At 43.6% G+C, this 17564-nt stretch overlaps 1 protein-coding gene across 2 annotated transcripts in view; it reads left to right on the top strand.

The window, feature by feature from the left end:
• The window catches only part of YBEY (ybeY metalloendoribonuclease), a 98836-nt gene extending 89101 nt beyond the window's left edge, over positions 1 to 9735 (top strand). Inside the window, exons 5-6 of one of the 2 annotated variants that reach the window (XM_078681437.1) lie at positions 7038 to 7106; positions 7908 to 9735. In XM_078681437.1, the coding sequence (XP_078537563.1) occupies positions 7038 to 7106; positions 7908 to 7994 (156 nt within the window). In that variant the 3' untranslated portion in view covers positions 7995 to 9735. The remainder of the gene's footprint in view (positions 1 to 7037; positions 7107 to 7907) is intronic. The other variant, XM_078681439.1, reaches the window with a different exon arrangement.
• The last annotated feature ends 7829 nt before the right edge of the window (positions 9736 to 17564 follow it).

The following is a 17564-nucleotide window of genomic DNA, read 5'->3' as shown; positions in this document are numbered from 1 at the left end:
TCTCAATCTGGATTCCCCAGTAACCACAGCACTGAGACCGCCCTCCAGAGACCGCCACAGACGACATCAGCGTCCTCCTCAACCAAGGCCAAACAGCAGCCCTCATCCTCCTGGACCTATCAGCAGCCTTTAACACCATTTCCCACCGCACACTTGCCACCAGACTCTACGGTGCAGGCATCCAAGGAAAGGCCCTAGACTAGTTATGCTCATTTGTTACAGGCGGAACACATAGAATAAGACATCTGTCCTTCCTCTCAAAGCCAACAGACATCAGATGCGGGGTACCCCAAGGATCCTCTTTCACCCTCTCCCTCTTCAGCATCTACATGGCCCCCCTCGCAACCATCGTCAGAAACCACAGGCTCATCATTGTCTCCTACACCAATGACACCCAGCTCATCCTGTCCCTCACCAAGGTACCCGACATCACCGGGCACAACATTCAAGAAGGGATGAAAGCCGTAGCAACCTGGAATTAGAACAGCTGTCTGAAACTCAACTCAGTGTAAACAGAAGTCCTCGTCCTCGGCTCCACCCCCTCTGCATGGAACGACACCTTGGTGGCCACCCGACCTCGGAAGCCCACCTACCCCGACAGACCATGCACGTAACCTCAGCATCATACTGGACCTATCGCTCACTGTGAATCACCAGATCAACATCCCAGTCCTTCTTAGGGATTGGAGTATCTAAGTCTTTTTTCCACTGGAGTCGAAGCGCCTCTAGTGGACGTAGCACATCGGCTCTGCAAACAAGCTGGTCGCCCGGCCGCGTGGTATGAGTAGGCAGCGCGTAGGCTTGCCAGGCTGCTAATTTTAAAACAAATAATTTGCGTACTTTGCACAGCTTTGAATTGGATTTGATTGCATCTCCCCAGCATCTATTAGCATTTTAACGAGGCTTACTCGTATTCATGGCTCCTCTTCATGCCGTGCCCGGTCCTGCCGCATTTTGCTTATTGCTGGCTGCAGTGGGTCGTGGCTCCACCCTCGCTTCCGCTACCGGGTGCTTCAATATAAACAAGTTGGACGCTCGGGCGCGCAGCTGGCGCTGGCTGCGCACCAAAGGCAAGCCCGTCTGCGCCCATCGGAGCGCGACCAGTGCCAGAACCCCTACACCTTTTGTTAAAATGTATCCCCGGAACGAGCTGGTTGCCCTAAACACGGGTGAGTGTTTTAATCCCACCCTATTGATAGACAGAGATACTTATAATCTAAGAGGGTACAACCGGCTAAAAGTTGTCTGTACAGAGGAAAAGGGAATGGAGAGAGGCCCACTAGGAACATGGACAACAATACTCATTTTAGTAGGGGATCACAAGGGCAGGATACTGTCTTGGATATACCCTGGACCAACACAGTAATAGTCCATGCCTCAGCGGCGAGTCAATCAGTGGCATCCTATTAAATGCAAGATCAATAAGTAAAAACAAATATGAGGTGGAATGTCTGATTCAAATCCGGATCTTGTGTTTCTTATGGAAACCTGGACCAATGAGACATCGGAACCTGATTGGAATGCAGCAGTTCCATCAGGTTACCTAGTTGCACACGTGGATAGGGCAGAAACAAAAGGAGGAGGGATAGCTATTATATATTGATCCTGCTTCTCAGTTCGGATTCTGCCACAATCCTCGCTACAGGCCGAGGCACTGTCTTTAAGCATTAGAAATAATAGTTTGGAATTTTTTCAGGGGCTACTAATCTATCGGCCACCTGGGGCGAGACCGCCTTTCTCCAGTTCGCTCCAGACATTTCTGGAGTCTTGTTTGGACACTCCAAAATTTACTGTTTTGGGGGATTTTAATTTCCATTTGGAGGCTAATAATAACCTTGATACATCTAATTTGTTGAAAAATCTTGCAAGCTTTGGTTTGAGGCAACTAGTAGCAGAGCCGGCATACGTAGCAGCCCATACGTTGGATGGCATTTTTACCAACAATGAACATCTCAAGAGACTTAGCGTGCAACACCTATCATGGTTGGATCACTCTGCAGTACATTTTAGCATTAAGCTACCTCCAATTACTAGGGGGCGTAGGGAAAGGTCAGGCATATTCAAATCTCATCCTTGTAAATCTATCCAAAAGAGTGATCTGGTAACCGCATTGGAGAAGAACCCCCCAGAGGTGACTTCTGACCCTAATACCTCAGCCAGTAATTTTGAAAGCTGGCTTAGTTCAGCAGTAAACCTGTTCGCCCCAGAAACCACTAAACAACTCCATAATAAACGTGTTAGCTCACCTTGGTATACGACTGAGCTCCGGCAACTTAAAATAACCTGTAGACGCAGGGAGCGCATCTGGAAATCAGGTTATAGTGCTGATCATAAAAAAGACTATAACTGCGCCTTAGAAGACTATAAGGCAGCCATAAAACTTGCCAAAGCTGTTTATTTTACTGCAAAAATTCTGCAGGTGAAAAATTCCTTAAGGAGCTGTTTAAAACAGTGACAGCGCTATCAAAATGTCCGGGCGACAGAGTATTTCTGCCGGACCAAAATTTGGTGGAACAAATGGCTGTGTTCTTTCAGAATAAAGTTCAAATGGTATATGATGGGCTAACCGCTGCATGTGTCCTAAAAATGAACAGTACAGATTCTTGGGATCACCGGACATCTCTGCAAAGGTTGTCACGGTTTTCCACGCTGGAGGATAAAGTTGACAACCTGTTGCTACAAACTAAATCGGGCTCACCTCTGGACCCTTGTCCCCCTCACATATTACACCTGGTATCGGAAGAAGTAAGTTCTTCCTTGACCCCTTTATTAAATGCCATCATCATTTCTGGGGAATTTCCTTCCTTGTGGAAAAAGGCATGCATTAGGCCCATTATAAAAAAGGCCTCCTTAGACCCCTCAGAGACAAAACATTATCGCCCAATCTCCTGCCTCCCACTACCATCAAAAATCTTGGAGAAAGCCATGAATTTAAGCCATGAATTTAAAACTGACAGAATATCTAGATAATAGTAACATGCTTGACTCCACACAACATGGCTTCCGCTCTCGGCATTCCACCGAGTCAGCTCTAATCATGGCCACAGAAGAGATCCGTGAAGTGATCTGACTGCAGCCTTTGATACTGTAAATCATGCAGTATTGCTGTGTCGACTGAGGGATGTGGGTATTGAAGATGTGGCTCTGACTCTACTTACATCATTTTTAACATCACAAGAACAACTGATCCACTGGATTGGCCTGCAATCGGGAATTTTCCATCTCCCATGTGGAGTCCCACAGGGTTCGGCCTTGTCTCCGACATTATTTAATCTATATGTCAGCCCCCTGGCTCGGGTAATCAAAGAGCATGGCATAATGTTGGTTTTGTATGCTGACGACACCCAACTAGTGGTCTCTGTGACACAAAGTGTGGTGTTAACAGCCAAGAGGTTCCGTAATTGCCTCACAGATGTAATGGCGGTGATGAATTTGAACTTTTTAAAGATAAATACTGAAAAACCCGAGGTCCTAGAGTTTGGGCAACTACCTTCTGTATGGAGCCAAGCCTGGTGGCCTCCTGAGGCAGGCATTTGTCCAGTCCCTGTGCCCAAGGCCAGGAACCTGGGATTTGTGCTTGACAAGGACCTCAAACTTGCCTCACAAATAAATCAAGTTTCCTCTTCATGTTTTTTCACATTAAAAATCCTGTGGAAAAATCTGCCCTTTATTCCTCTGTCACTTCGGAAAACAGTGGTCGGCGCTCTGGCTCTGTCCAGAATCGATTATTGTAATGCCCTATACCTAGAAGCTGGCAAGGGACAGATAAAAAAACTTCAATCGCTTCAAAATGCAGCGGCTCGGTTTCTACTTGGCTTACCCAAGTATCACCCGACGTCAGCAGTGATTAAGGAGCTACATTGGCTCCCAGTCCGTCAGAGAGTGAATTTTAAAGCCCTGTGCCTATTACACAAGGCTATATATGGAGGAGGGGCTGCTGACATTCAAACCTTGTTTACCGTATACCAGCCACAACTCTCTCTCAGGTCTGCCAATACAGGATTGGTTTGTGTCCCTAGAACAAAAAGAGTTAGATGGGGAGGGACTGGGTTTTCTTACCAAGCATCCAGCTTATGGAACTCCCTCCCTGTGACAATCAGGTTAGAATCCAACAGGTCAGTTTTTAGGAAAATAATAAAGACCTGGCTCTTCACAAGGTCATATGATCTGCTGTTGTCTGCATCATATTCACCCAGCGCCAAGACGCCTCTGCGTAAGTGCGCTTTATAAGTTCCTCCGTCAGTCAAGGTGAAAAGAAGAGGGGAGAGCGGGCAACTCTGTGTGGTGCCATGCTCTACCGCCCACCTTTGTGATATAAGTCTCCCAATTCACACTCGAGCTGTGGGCCTAGTGTATAGGAGTTTGGTCCATTGAATAAAACCCACACCCAGCCCCATGCGCGTCATAAGTTCATACAAGTAGGGCCATTCCACACTATCGAGGGCTTTTTCTATGTTCACCGCCAGGATCGCCGCTGTTTCTGGAGCTTCCCTGTTTGCTTCTAGGACAGATAAGAGGTGTCGTATATTCCATGCCGTATTGCGGGAAGGAACGTATCCAGCCTGGTCTTTATGTACTAGAGTGGTCATAAATTGCAAGAGCCGAGTAGCTAGTCATCGGCTTAGGATTTTAGAATCTATATTTAACATTGACAGCGGGCGGTATGCCATTTTGTCATGGGCTAGTTTATTTGGTTTAAGTACAGGGACTATGATGGCCTCTCTGCTTGTATCTGGTAGGCAGCCGCTATCGCGAGCCGCCCCGTAGAGCTTAATCAAGTGAGGGACCAGCTCTGTAGAATATGTGGAGTAAATCCCTGTCGGGAACCCATTTGTACCCGGTGTTTTGTTCCGTGCCATCTGTGTAATAGTACCGAGCACCTTGTGGGAGGTCATGTCTTCCCCCCCCCCCACCCCCAGGGCATATGCCTCCTCCTCCTCAGTTATATGCGGGATCTGGAGGCCGGTCAGCTAAGCGCGCACTTCTAGGCAATGGGGCTCGTGTAAAGGGGCGAATAATATCCTGCAAATACATTGTTAATCTTCTCTGGGGCGTATACTCTGGAGCCCTCCTCATCCTCCAATTTCAGGACAGGGGAGCCACACTTGTTGGGGTTGGCCAGCCACGCCAGTAGGGCACCTGATTTATCCTGCTTGGCGTGGGTCCTGGCAATGTACATCTGATCATTGAAACAATGGAGCCTCTCTTCTTATGAGGCCACCTCCTCCCTTGCTGCCACCAGTTTGTGCTGCAGCTCGGGAGCTTCCGGTCACCTGGTTTGTTTCAATCCCACGCAGGCTGGTCTCAGCTTTCTCTATATCTTTTAGGAGAGATTGTTGGATCCCTTTGGACGCAGCAATGCAATGGCCCCTCAGCACAACCTTAAACGCATCCCATTCAAGTTGGGAGTTGGCCGCAGCACCAGCATGTTCAGCCCAGTAATGAGTAATTCTGGGCCTAATCGTCTCACGGAGGGCCTCGTCCTCTAAGGATTCATGCTTGAGTTTCCATGTAGGGATGGAGGGTCTGGGGCGTGCCCACTTCAAGTGGAGAAGTACCGGGTTATGGTCCTAGATAGTGTGGGACAGGTGTTTTATTTCAGTAATTAAACTATGGATATCAGAAGTGGAGAGAAATAAGTCTAGGCGAACATGTAGTTCATGGATACTAGAGAAATTGGAATAATCCTGATCCATTGGGTGTTGGTGTCTCTAGGAGTCCACTAGGCCCCATTGCTGTTGCCGTCCAGGACTACATTATGAGTGTGCAGGGGTTTGTCATTAAAGCCAACTGAATATGTGTTAGAGGTCAATGCACTGTTACTTATGCCACAGAGACGCTTGAGGTGGTTACCTCACTGTTGTGCGCAAGTCATCATGGAAAGCAGTGGTACTAACATAGAGGGTTAGTGGTCTTAAGGGTATTGAGGAAAGCAGCATAGAGCTGGTTGTGCTTGTTTGTTTCATTGAATAATTAACAGATTTCATATGCTCATTGCCCTGTGGTTGATTAGTGAAAGATCACAACATTTAAACACTTGCAGAGGTGGCACAGTTTTCTCTTTTGTTGTTAAAAAAAAGAATCCGACTCGGTATGCACATCGATTTCTCCTGGATTAATTCAATAGGATGGGCTGACCTAGTTGATAATCCTTTACTGAGCAGAACCCTGCATTTTATTACATTTGTGACTGAGACGCACTAACACTGTGATTGGGGTAGAAGCTTTCAAGTAACCAGTAATCAAATCCAGATGCGTCCTATTGCACACTCAAAGGAACCTGGAGGGACCTTAGTTTAAGTTATCTAAGTGCCATTATAAAAGGTTTAAACCACTGAACTCAGTCTAGCAAAATCATACTTGGCAATCTTAAAACGTACCTTTCTCTTTAATAGATTTAAGAACTTCGGATTCAGCTGTCTCCTACACATTACTGCCAACAGTAAAAATTAGCCTGTAAATTGCTAGCAGATAGAGAAGAACTACGTTGACTTTTTGAATACATTGAGTAGTCACTGGACATTTTAAATCAAATCAATAAAAGTCTAAGTCAGAGAAATTTACATTTTAGTAGACGTTTAAATGGCATGCTGAAAAGGATAGATGAAACGAGCCAAGAAAGAGTAGTAATGTAAAATATTTAGTTTCCTTAAAGATGTTACATTTCGAAGGAAACATGCAAAGGTTCTTTGGTGGCAAAGGCTATCCATCTTTTCAAAGTACCAAAAGAAATAAGACTGAGCTGGTATGTGCTAAAAGAGGAATTCTCAGGAGGAATCTCTGAACTAGTAGACGCATCCACTTTTGAGGCTTCTGACATTTTCTTCAATACTTGAAATTTTAGGACACCTGTACCTTTTCTGGAACCATGTTCATGACAAGACATCGTATTAATAATAAATGGAAACTGTTTCTCCACATTGGCCCTCACCTTTTTGGAAAAACTCTATTTTTGAAGCATTATGTCCTATCTCCTAGATGTAAATAAAGTGTCTTCAATCTGCTAACCTATACCTCTTCCTGTGTTATTGTGGCAGGTAGTTGCAGCCCATGGACTCTGCCACTTACTTGGATACACTCACAGCTCAGAAGCAGAGCTGAATCAGGTAGAGTGATATCAATTTGTTCAATCGCCCTTTCCCATAACCACCTTTGTGCATTTTCACTAGACTTAAACAGTGGAATGGTCAACTGTTTTAGAATGGCTTGCTTTAGTTTGGCTGGGTGTTTAAGGGGTTTTCCTCAGAGTGTAATGGGTTGGTGACAGATATTAGTGTTGGAGCAAGTAAAACACATCTGAGGCTTAATTTTCACGTCCGCTTTTTGGAGCTTCCCTGGTGTTTTTTTCGTTACTGACTGCAAGGCTGCCCATCCTTCTCTCATAAGTGGTCTGCGGGCCTGAAGAAAACTGATGGCCTTATTAGCCATCAGGTGGGCTCCTCCCACTTGTCTTAGATACCACCAGGACATCCACACTGGGTGCATGCTAAATTTTAAAATGTATGGACTTATCCCATGCAGATATTTTATCTTGGTAACATGAAAAGGGTAGAACTGGGATTTTATGATGGAGATTGGTTACACAATATTGAAAGATGCCTCTCTTATTAAAGGAAGCATGTGTGATAGGTTTTGCCTTTTTAGTTAACAGCATGTTGAACGTTGTGCATTTTAAGCTCTGCAGAAGGATCGAATGGTGATCCTCCCTAAACCAGGATTGCCAATTCTTAGGTCAGCCAAATTTTCTTTGGACACATCTACAATGTTATGTTGCTGTAATGAATTAATAATTAATCCTTCTCTGGTGTGCTTCTTGATAATTTACTATATTTGAAGATTAATTTGAAACTATAACCTCCCTTGTTTGAGGGATTAACACTATACTTATTTCCTTTTCTCAATACTAGATGTACCACAAGGAGAAGCTGATCCTTGAAGAACTGAACAGACTCACTGGCTCAAACCTTAAACCACTTACTAAGAACCAATTCTAAATACTATTGGACTCAACGTTCAGGAATAATTCAATTCCACCCGAGGAGATTGCTATATTCAGAAGCTCACAAACATTTCTAAACTCATGGTTCTCAGATCTTCTACCCTGGGTCCTTAAACTAGCACAAACCTCCAATCTTTTACAAGTACTATGACGATACTGCAATAGAATAATCTAGAGCGTGAAATCCATCTTCATCTACGAGGGAATCAGTGTTTAGTACCAACCTGCCCCAACCCTCCACAATTTAAGAAAATGCTTAAGACATGGTTATTCTAAGCAAGTTTGTTCCACCTGACCTCCTTTCGGGCGCTGAGAGATCCCCCTTGGGAATGGTTTGTGTGCCTTACAAATGAGTGTAGTAATAATAACTTCAAGGATGAAATGAGACCCCATAGGCCTTCTGTAGACCTCTTCACCCGCCCCAGATGGATCAACAATATGGTCCTCGGGGGGCAGACAAGAAATCATTGTAAGACATTTGAAATGAAACCACAAAACCAACGTACTTAGTTATTATTGAAGTAAAGGTTGCAACAATCCTGGTTCAACAGCTAAGATAGAATCGAGAGAACGTTTAATGTTTAGAATTCATGAGAGGAAATAGATATAGATAGTCATTAAAGGATGATCCAGAGACGGGTACCAAAGGCCAAGCTCCTGCCAAAGAAGGTAACAGTTCATATAAAGGAATATCCAAAAGGGCTGAGCCACACTCCATGGTCACATCATTTGCAGAGCAGTTGAAAATGGTTCTGAGGAGAAATGGGCCAGAAATTCCACACAAATAGGAAGCTATTATACAGAAACATTGTGGAGCAGAATAACCTGGCAAGCTAACTTGTTTAATCCACAGATACAAACACTCCCACAAACTTCTTCTTGCACATATAGTGTATTGTAGACACCATAGATAATTACATTGTACACATGTACCACATTAATCCATCTGGCCCCCAGGGAAGACGCAGAGCTTGTGCGGTTTGACCCTGGCACTATGCAAGTCTCCCTTTAGCCTGAAAGTGCCACCTCCTGGACCCGAAATGTGTACAGGAACCAAGACAAAAGTAGGCACTACACAACTGGGAAGGAGGAGAATTCTGCTGGCATATCTTGGAGGGATTACTGGTAGATTGGGGAGTACATAGATCCCACTCATGCCATTAGGATTACATCATTTGGCAATACGCCTATGACCTGCTCCAAATCAGTTACCTAGAAAGTGAAATCCATTTCCACACTCTGTGTGTGTTCTTAAGTCACCTGCTGTAATTCCTCTTTCAGTGCACTGATGGTGAGCTGAAGATGTGGCTCTTTTGCGGTCCCTGCTTTTATCATTCCGAGCATGAAGCAGATAATGAAAGAAGAAGAACCATGGAGTTGTTCAGTGATAATGGAATTTGTCATTGTTTACAGAGATCTGTATACTGCAAAAGAGAAATAATCGTGTTGATGAATATTATTTCTTTATAGCATTTTTTTCTTCTTTAGTTGGACAACACAACTTCAGTCTAAAAAGTTAATGTCTGTGTTACATAAATCAAAATGGTGAACCAAAAATAAAACCATACAGGACAAAGTTGAATGTTACGTGTTAAGGAGGTAGCCCACCATAACTACAGATGAGTAATATATTAAACTATAGTTAGCACTTCCTGTTTGTTCTTCTTTATAGTCCAAAACATCCTTCATATCTGATCAGATCAATTTCGTTTTACATAAATAAAGGAATGACATTTCGTATGCTTTTTCTTATTTATGTGACAAAGCCCAGCATTCCTCCTGAACTACCAAGCCTCCCTACAAATGAAAACCACCCGCCCGGGAAGGAGTGAGGGAGGTGTGTGATGAATGGGATGAGGACAACAGAACCAGAAGTAATTAAGATTACGGTGATTATTTAGACATTACCACCAGTCCTCCCTCGTCCCATTCATCAGTAGTGATGAATACCAAAGCATCTCTCTGAACGTAAAACACACAAAGCATAAATACATACAGACCACTATTGACTGCAACACCCAACAGTGATTTATTAAAAAATTTATTTTCCCATTAGGGTGACACTGAATGCAGCACTTCCACCCCAAATGAGTGCTGTCATGTAACACATTCTGTAATCTGTAATGCTGTACAAAGCTGTTTGGTGCAGCCCGACAATTTTCAGCAATCTAAACTCTATTCAAGTGTGCCCAAGTAGCCAAGATCACTCATGTAGAATGACCTTGCACTCCACCCGGAGGAGGAGTCCCCAACAAAGAGCACGCCAAAGAGATCACTTGTTTAATCCTACAACTGATGAATGACAATGACACCTTGTCCCCTTTTGTTGGAATTCCCAAAAGAGACACACAATGAATCTGACCTGCTAAAGGTTTTGGCCTGTCAACATATATCAAAATAGCCCTCTTGACATCCAAACTGGTACCCACCTGATTGTTCAGATACCCCAATGCAACCGTATTGTCTGCTCTAACAGCCAAAGTGCATCTTTCCAGTTGCTGCTGGAATCCCACAGCTACCCTATTGAAAGAGTTTCTCCTGATACAGAACCTCAAGTACTTCTGGTTATGTACGTGAATCGGTATGTTTTAGTATGCAACCTGTAAATCCAGCGTGCACATGAAATGACCCCTGACCACCAGAGGAATTACTCGCTGTAAGGTCTCCATTTTGAATGCATAGTCAGTACAAACTTGTTGAGGGATTTCAGATCCAGCACATTCCGAAAGCCACCTGTCAGTTTCTTGACTAAAAAGATAATCAATTAGTCCACTTTTGCCATCTGAAGAACCATGGAGATGGCATCTTTCTGCAGACGTGACTTCATACCTTGAGACAGACACAGGCTTTTCGGTCCTTCACTAGCCAAGAAGTTTGCCTCACCACTGAATCCCCTAGAGGAGTCACAAACACTATTCTGTACCCTCTCTTATGATTTGGAGCACCCACTCTTCAGAAGTAGATGCCTCCAAAGCTTGCAAAAAATACTGAAGCCTGCCTCCAACCACAAATTTTGTGTGAGTGTCCAAATAGTCAGGACCCAGACTTCGTCTGAGACTTGCCTTTCATATCCTCATCTCTTTAATAATCCCGGTTCCCTGATATACCTCAGTAAAAAAAGAATTGTTCTCCAGAGATTTTCATTTTTGATTTGTGTTTTTAAATCCTTAGAGAAGCAATTTAGCTTGAGTAGACGTTGCTGACCCAGGACACATTTTTCTGGACATCATTTTTTAGAATGGTGGATGTTTTGCAGTGATGATGTCATATTTCAGTAACCATGAGACCTATATACTTCATGTTGGTGTCAAAACATAGGTTTTGTGGTCAAGTAGTCTTATAGCGACAGGAAATAACTCCTCAGCCCAACCCTTCGGCCATTTGCCAAAACTGCAGCTATAACAGATGAAGAAGAGACATATATAGAAAGGAACGCAATAATAGTGGTTTTTCATCCTTTTATGTATACACCAAACAATGGTTATGATCTGAACACGGAAAACATTTTTATCACTCCGGTTTTAGACACATTTTCATAGTTCACTTTACTTATTTGTTTCAGCAATCTCTCGTGGTACATTTGCAGAAGTTGAACATTTGAGAAGACCATATAGGCAGGGACATCCTTTTGTAGCACAGATTTTGCAAGTACATGTACGTGTACATTCTGTGGGTAGAGGCTTTAGAAATTTGTACATTTTAGCACCCTATCAATATTTTCCCAAGCAAATTCACATGGATCTTTCTCTACACATGCAAGATCCAAAACATTTACACATCTTGTGATAAAGTATAATGCTCTTTTAATGTGTCCACAAACAAAATATGATGTCGGTGGAAGGTCAGTTATCTGGACTGATCTCTTGAACTCACTTTACAGAAGATCGTCAAATGTGTCACAGTCAGAACCCGTTTTTAACACATGCACAAGGTATTTTTCTACGTCTTTAAAATCACATTATTTGTCTGTCTCAGCAAAACCTTTTAGAAACATCACAGGTTCAGCAGTTAAAGCTCCAAGCTTTGTTCCAGTTTTGATCATATTGTCATCACCCGTAAGAATATGTGCCTGAACATTGGGCAACTCTGGGTCAAGTTTGTTGTACAGAATATGATTAAATGTCTTTTCTCGTCTTTTCTCGTCTGTTCCATAATGTATCAATTACTCTGACAATCCTTGACTTATGAACATTGCAACAAACCTAAGTAGCACAATAATGACACCTGTGTCATTTGACTGCAATAACTCGATTGCAACCCTTTCGAACAGCCCACTCAACATGTGGCACAACACGTAGTTCAGCTTTCTCCAAATTACTGTTAAGTTCTTGAACAATATAGCCTGTACCTTTTGAATATGTCTCTGCAGGCACCAACTCCTCATTGACAATCATTCCACTTGCAATAATTGGAAATTCAGTGTCCACTGAAGCATCAGCAATGTTTTGGCAAGTTAACATCTCCAAGTTCATCTTGTTCGATGTTGATGACTAGAATTTATCAAGTTGCACAGATATAGTTCTCTCATTTGTCTGATTTGCTCACATTCTTTAACAGATTGTTCAAGATAACTTTCAAAGACAATGTGTAGTTCTTGCAAGGTGCACACTGATTTTTATATCTGTAGAACAGTCTGAATGACCTCTCCGAAGTTTTGCATGGATGAAATCTTGGCTATTCGCAATTGTGACATATAGTCCACAACAACAGCAGTTTCCAATGAGGACACGTTTTCAAATTGAAATTCCTCAGGTGAAAGTTTTTTTTCAAGCTTTTGTATGAGTTTGTGCTTTACTGGTTTGGTTGCAGCATGTCCATCAAATATAGTGTTAGTTAGAGAAAGATCATGCAACAGTAAGTCCTTGATAAATTCACCCCTTCTTTTTGCTACATCCATCTCTTTAAGTGCTTGCAAAAGTAGTTTTTTTTGTAAACTGTTTTGTAGTGGCTGGTTAGATGAAACTCTTATTATGACAATTACAGCATGGAAGTTCAGCTTTCGTATTTATGTCATAAAGTTTTTTCTATTTCAATACAAATCTCTCCTGCTTCAGTTCTGTGTATTGTTTCGATCCATGTTCCAGGACATCTAGGAGACGTTTCTTTATCTCGTTGTCCACATATTGTTTGGTCACTAAGTTATGTAGTCGCACAGGCTCAGTCATTTCAAAGGGGGGGTTCCTTGCTGCTGCATGAAATGAAGATGGCTGTCAACATGTTTATTAAAACATTCCTCTTTCTTTTCCACAAGTTCGTGATGAGGAACAGTTTCACGATGGTCTATTAATTTTGAATTTGTCATCTCTCTGAAAACACTGCAAATAGAAAGGACTTCATGGTAAACTAGCTGCCATTGAGCAACACATTCACTTTTATGTGTCTGGCCAACAATTTTCTTGAGCTTTTCTGTGCTCTCTGGATTGTTTGTTCCAGTTTCATATCTGGAGCCACAGCAGTGAACCTTCTCTCTCTGTCTTTCACCACAAAATGTCTTTTGATACATTTTCTATAGAGGTATGGGTTTTCCACCTCTATCTTCTTCACTCTATCCAAATACCAGAGCCCATGTCTCAGGGAGATTATGTAATCGAATATGCGAAACACAGTAATCCGTGACTCTACAGCCTTCACGTGCAGCTCCCAAACATCTTCCCGATAGGCGTATATCAAGTTTTTCACTAGAGCTATCATGTGTAAAACATTTCCTCAGTACTTGCAAAGTTCTGATTTTTCTTCACATCCTTTGAAAAACTCTACGAACTTGGTTTTATGATTTTAAACTGAGTGTATTGAACATTGGCTGGATTTGCATTATGTCTTTTGAATGAAGAGCCCCCTGTGGCTTGTTCACATCGTAGATAAGATATGCAAAACCTAATTTGTCATTCTTCTTCCAGAAAGCATTCCAACGCAATGTTTCTATAGCCTCAGATATGATGAGCGTACCTTGTAACGAACTAACATAATGAGTTCTGCTCAATACTGACTGGACGGTTTTGCTTCCTAAGATTTCAGCTTCAATAAGTGCATTGTCTATGCCACATCCACTGAGATATAAAAGGGGGTGGTGATGGACGGAGCGTCTGAGCCAATCAAACACTCACACCCAGTCAAAAGATCTGGGTTTATCCATCACCGTTCTTTAGCCCACTCTGCCACCCCAGTTCAGACATGGCTATATGCAAATCAGTCTGACCCTGTGCCTCATGGGAACAGTCGAGCCCGAACTGCCAAGCCATGTCTTCCCTGGACCGGAAACAAGCTTCCAAGGACCGGTTTCTGGCATTCCAGCCGTCTTCAGCCCGGCTTGCTTGAATCCAGTGGCAAAGTGAGCAAGGGACTCACGTCTGAGCATACCCTGCCACACTTATGGTGGCCAAAGCGGTACAAAAGGAGGTGGTGATGGACGGAGCGTCTGAGCCAATCAAACACTCACACCCAGTCAAAAGATCTGGGTTTGATCCATCACCGTTCTTTAGCCCACTCTGCCACCCCAGTTCAGACATGGCTATATGCAAATCAGTCTGACCCTGTGCCTCATGGGAACAGTCCAGCCCGAACTGCCAAGCCATGTCTTCCCTGGACCGGAAACAAGCTTCCGAGGACCGGTTGCTGGCATTCCAGCCGTCTTCAGCCCGGCTTGCTTGAATCCAGTGGCAAAGTGAGCAAGGGACTCACGTCTGAGCATACCCTGCCACACTTATGGTGGCCAAAGCGGTACAAAAGGGGGTGGTAATGGACGAAGCGTCTGAGCCAATCAAACACTCACACCCAGTCAAAAGATCTGGGTTTGATCCATCACCGTTCTTTAGCCCACTCTGCCACCCCAGTTCAGACATGGCTATATGCAAATCAGTCTGACCCTGTGCCTCATGGGAACAGTCCAGCCCGAACTGCCAAGCCATGTCTTCCCTGGACCGGAAACAAGCTTCCGAGGACCGGTTTCTGGCATTCCAGCCGTCTTCAGCCCGGCTTGCTTGAATCCAGTGGCAAAGTGAGCAAGAGATAACCTCCTGCACACCGCAAAGCAATTTGTGTCATTTGAAAAACACCCATCATTGGATAAAGATCATCAAATTCTACTGGATTGCTTACAAAAATGTCAGCAACAATACAAAAAACACCAGAATCGCAGAAAATTGGCAAGATAAGCTGGTCTTGAAGCTGAGCATGCACATTATGGAATTTGTTTTAGAGCTGTGTTGCATAGTTTGTGACTGGAGATGGTACTACTGGTGAAAAACCATCCTTCTTCTGTGGGACAGTATTCTGGGAGCATGATATCCAGCCCACGCTGGAACTGGCTTTTCTTCATCTTGCCGCACTGAATAAGCGATATAATACATTTTGTTAAATCAGCTTTGCGGACCGCAAAGCATCAGGTAGAAAAAGATCCATGTCCTCAGCCACTTTGAAACTTTCTGGTGGACTGGGACGTGTTGATGGCTTGTAGTGATTTGCATATGGCCATGTCTGAACTGGGGTGGTGGAGTGAGCTAAAGAACGGTGATGGATTAAACCCAGATCAGTTGACTGGGGGTGAGTGTTTGTATTGTCAATGCTCCGTCCATCATCACCTTTGATTTTTCTTTGTAGTGATTTTGCACATGTTGGCAAGGCAGTTGGGTTATAAGTTTGCAGCTTCGTTTGTTTATGCCACCAGCTAATACAGCTTGTTTTCCAGCAGCTACGTCAATGTCACAGTCTTGAACAAGCAAAAAAAAAGAAAAACCAAAGGTGGTGATGGACGGAGCGTTGACAATACAAACACTCACCCCCAGTCAACTGATCTGGGTTTAATCCATCACCGTTCTTTAGCTCACTCCGCCACCCTAGTTCAGACAAGTCTTGAACAAGCACCATGGCAGTATCATTTGTGCTGGATGTTCAAGACAATAGCTATCATCAAAATTATCAAAAGCAACACTTGTAAATCATTTCCTGGTGCAGGGGCTTGAAAGTGGTGTTCTGTCGGATTCACAAGATTTTACAGCATAAGCTGCTAACAAGTTCCTGCTCCGTACTGTCATTATAACTTGCCGATACGTCAATCCTATTCGATGAAGTTATTAGCTATCTACTTTTGCCCTGGTCATATATTGTGTGGGGCAGTTGTCATGTGTAGCGGAGTTTTCTTTTTGCAGTGATGTAATTCATAAAACATGATTTGGAAAAGGCAGCACATTTGCGCGCAGCCTAAGCCTGTCGGTTTAAAGGATTGTCTTCCACTTCTTCGCTTATATCTTCAAAGCCATCATCAATTTTGTTGGCTTCTGTTCTGAACTCAAGAATTTTTTACAAATTAAAATAAATCGCCTGTATGATGATTAAAACACATGAGTATAGAACCGCCATTTTAGAAAATGACGAAGGGGTTGCACTGGGGAGTTATTACATAAGATACAGTGTGAAAGCTTGATGGAAATAGGACCCTTTTGGAAGAGCTCCTGCAGAAAGAAAGAGGCAGGTGCCATTGCAAGATGCATATTTGCATGCCCCGTTTCAATGTCATCAAATGCCAGGCACATAAGTGCCTCCCTTTTGTAGTCTGCAGTCTATATTTTAGCTTTAGAGACTTGTCCCATGGAAGGGAGTGTGGCCAAGTGGTCTAAGCCGCAGGATTAAGGCACCAGTCTCCCCGGAGGCATGGGTTCGAATCCCACTGCTGCCAATGATTTTTATTCTAATGCAATGTCTGTATCGTATTTCATTGATGTACATGACTGTAGGACATTTTTATTTTGAAAATATTAGGTTCTGGTCTCATTTCATGAGTAAGCAACATTACAAAAACATTGCTACTATTGTTAACAGTAGCAATTGTACAACAAAATCTGGTTTTGGCATGCAGATTTAAAGACTTTTGAGGTAACAGGATGCTCTCTTGCCAGTTTAGGTCTGGTCGATGATATTTTACAATCTTTCTAATTAACGCAACCGCCAAAGTCATGAGTCTGACAATGCGTTTTTTTATCCAACCAGAAGCGAGGTTCAATTATAAAGTGAACAAGCGATCGGATATGTTTGTAATATAAATGTGCTAAGGTCTTAATGGACAGTTTGCAATCCTTAAGCACCACCTTTTGACTTAGTAATGACATCCTGTTAAAAAATGCAGTAATCCAGTAGCCACCTTGTTGTCTGGTATGCATCCTGGACTCCTCCCTCACGATGACCAAACAAGTCAACGCCGTCTCATCCTCCTGCTTCAACACCCTGCGTATGCTTCGAAAGATCTTCCGATGGATCCCCACAGAAACCAGAAGAACAGTCACCCAGGCCCTCGTCACCAGCCGACTGGACTACGGGAACGCCCTATACGCAGGAACCACCGCCAAACTTCAGAATCGCCTCCTGCGCATATGAAAACACCTCCGCTCGACTCATCCTCGACATCCCTCGCCACAGCCACATGTCCACCCACCTGAGAAACCTCCACTGGCTCCCCGTCAACATAAGGATCACGTTCAGACTGCTCACCCACGCACACAAAGCGCTCCACAACTTGGGCCCCACCTACCTCAACAGCCGCCTCTCGTTCTACACCCCCACCCGCCAGCTCCGC

This window comes from Lissotriton helveticus, chromosome 3_1 (assembly GCF_964261635.1).
Source record: "Lissotriton helveticus chromosome 3_1, aLisHel1.1, whole genome shotgun sequence".
Taxonomy (NCBI): domain Eukaryota; kingdom Metazoa; phylum Chordata; class Amphibia; order Caudata; family Salamandridae; genus Lissotriton; species Lissotriton helveticus.
This window is presented reverse-complemented; position numbering and strand designations above follow the sequence as displayed.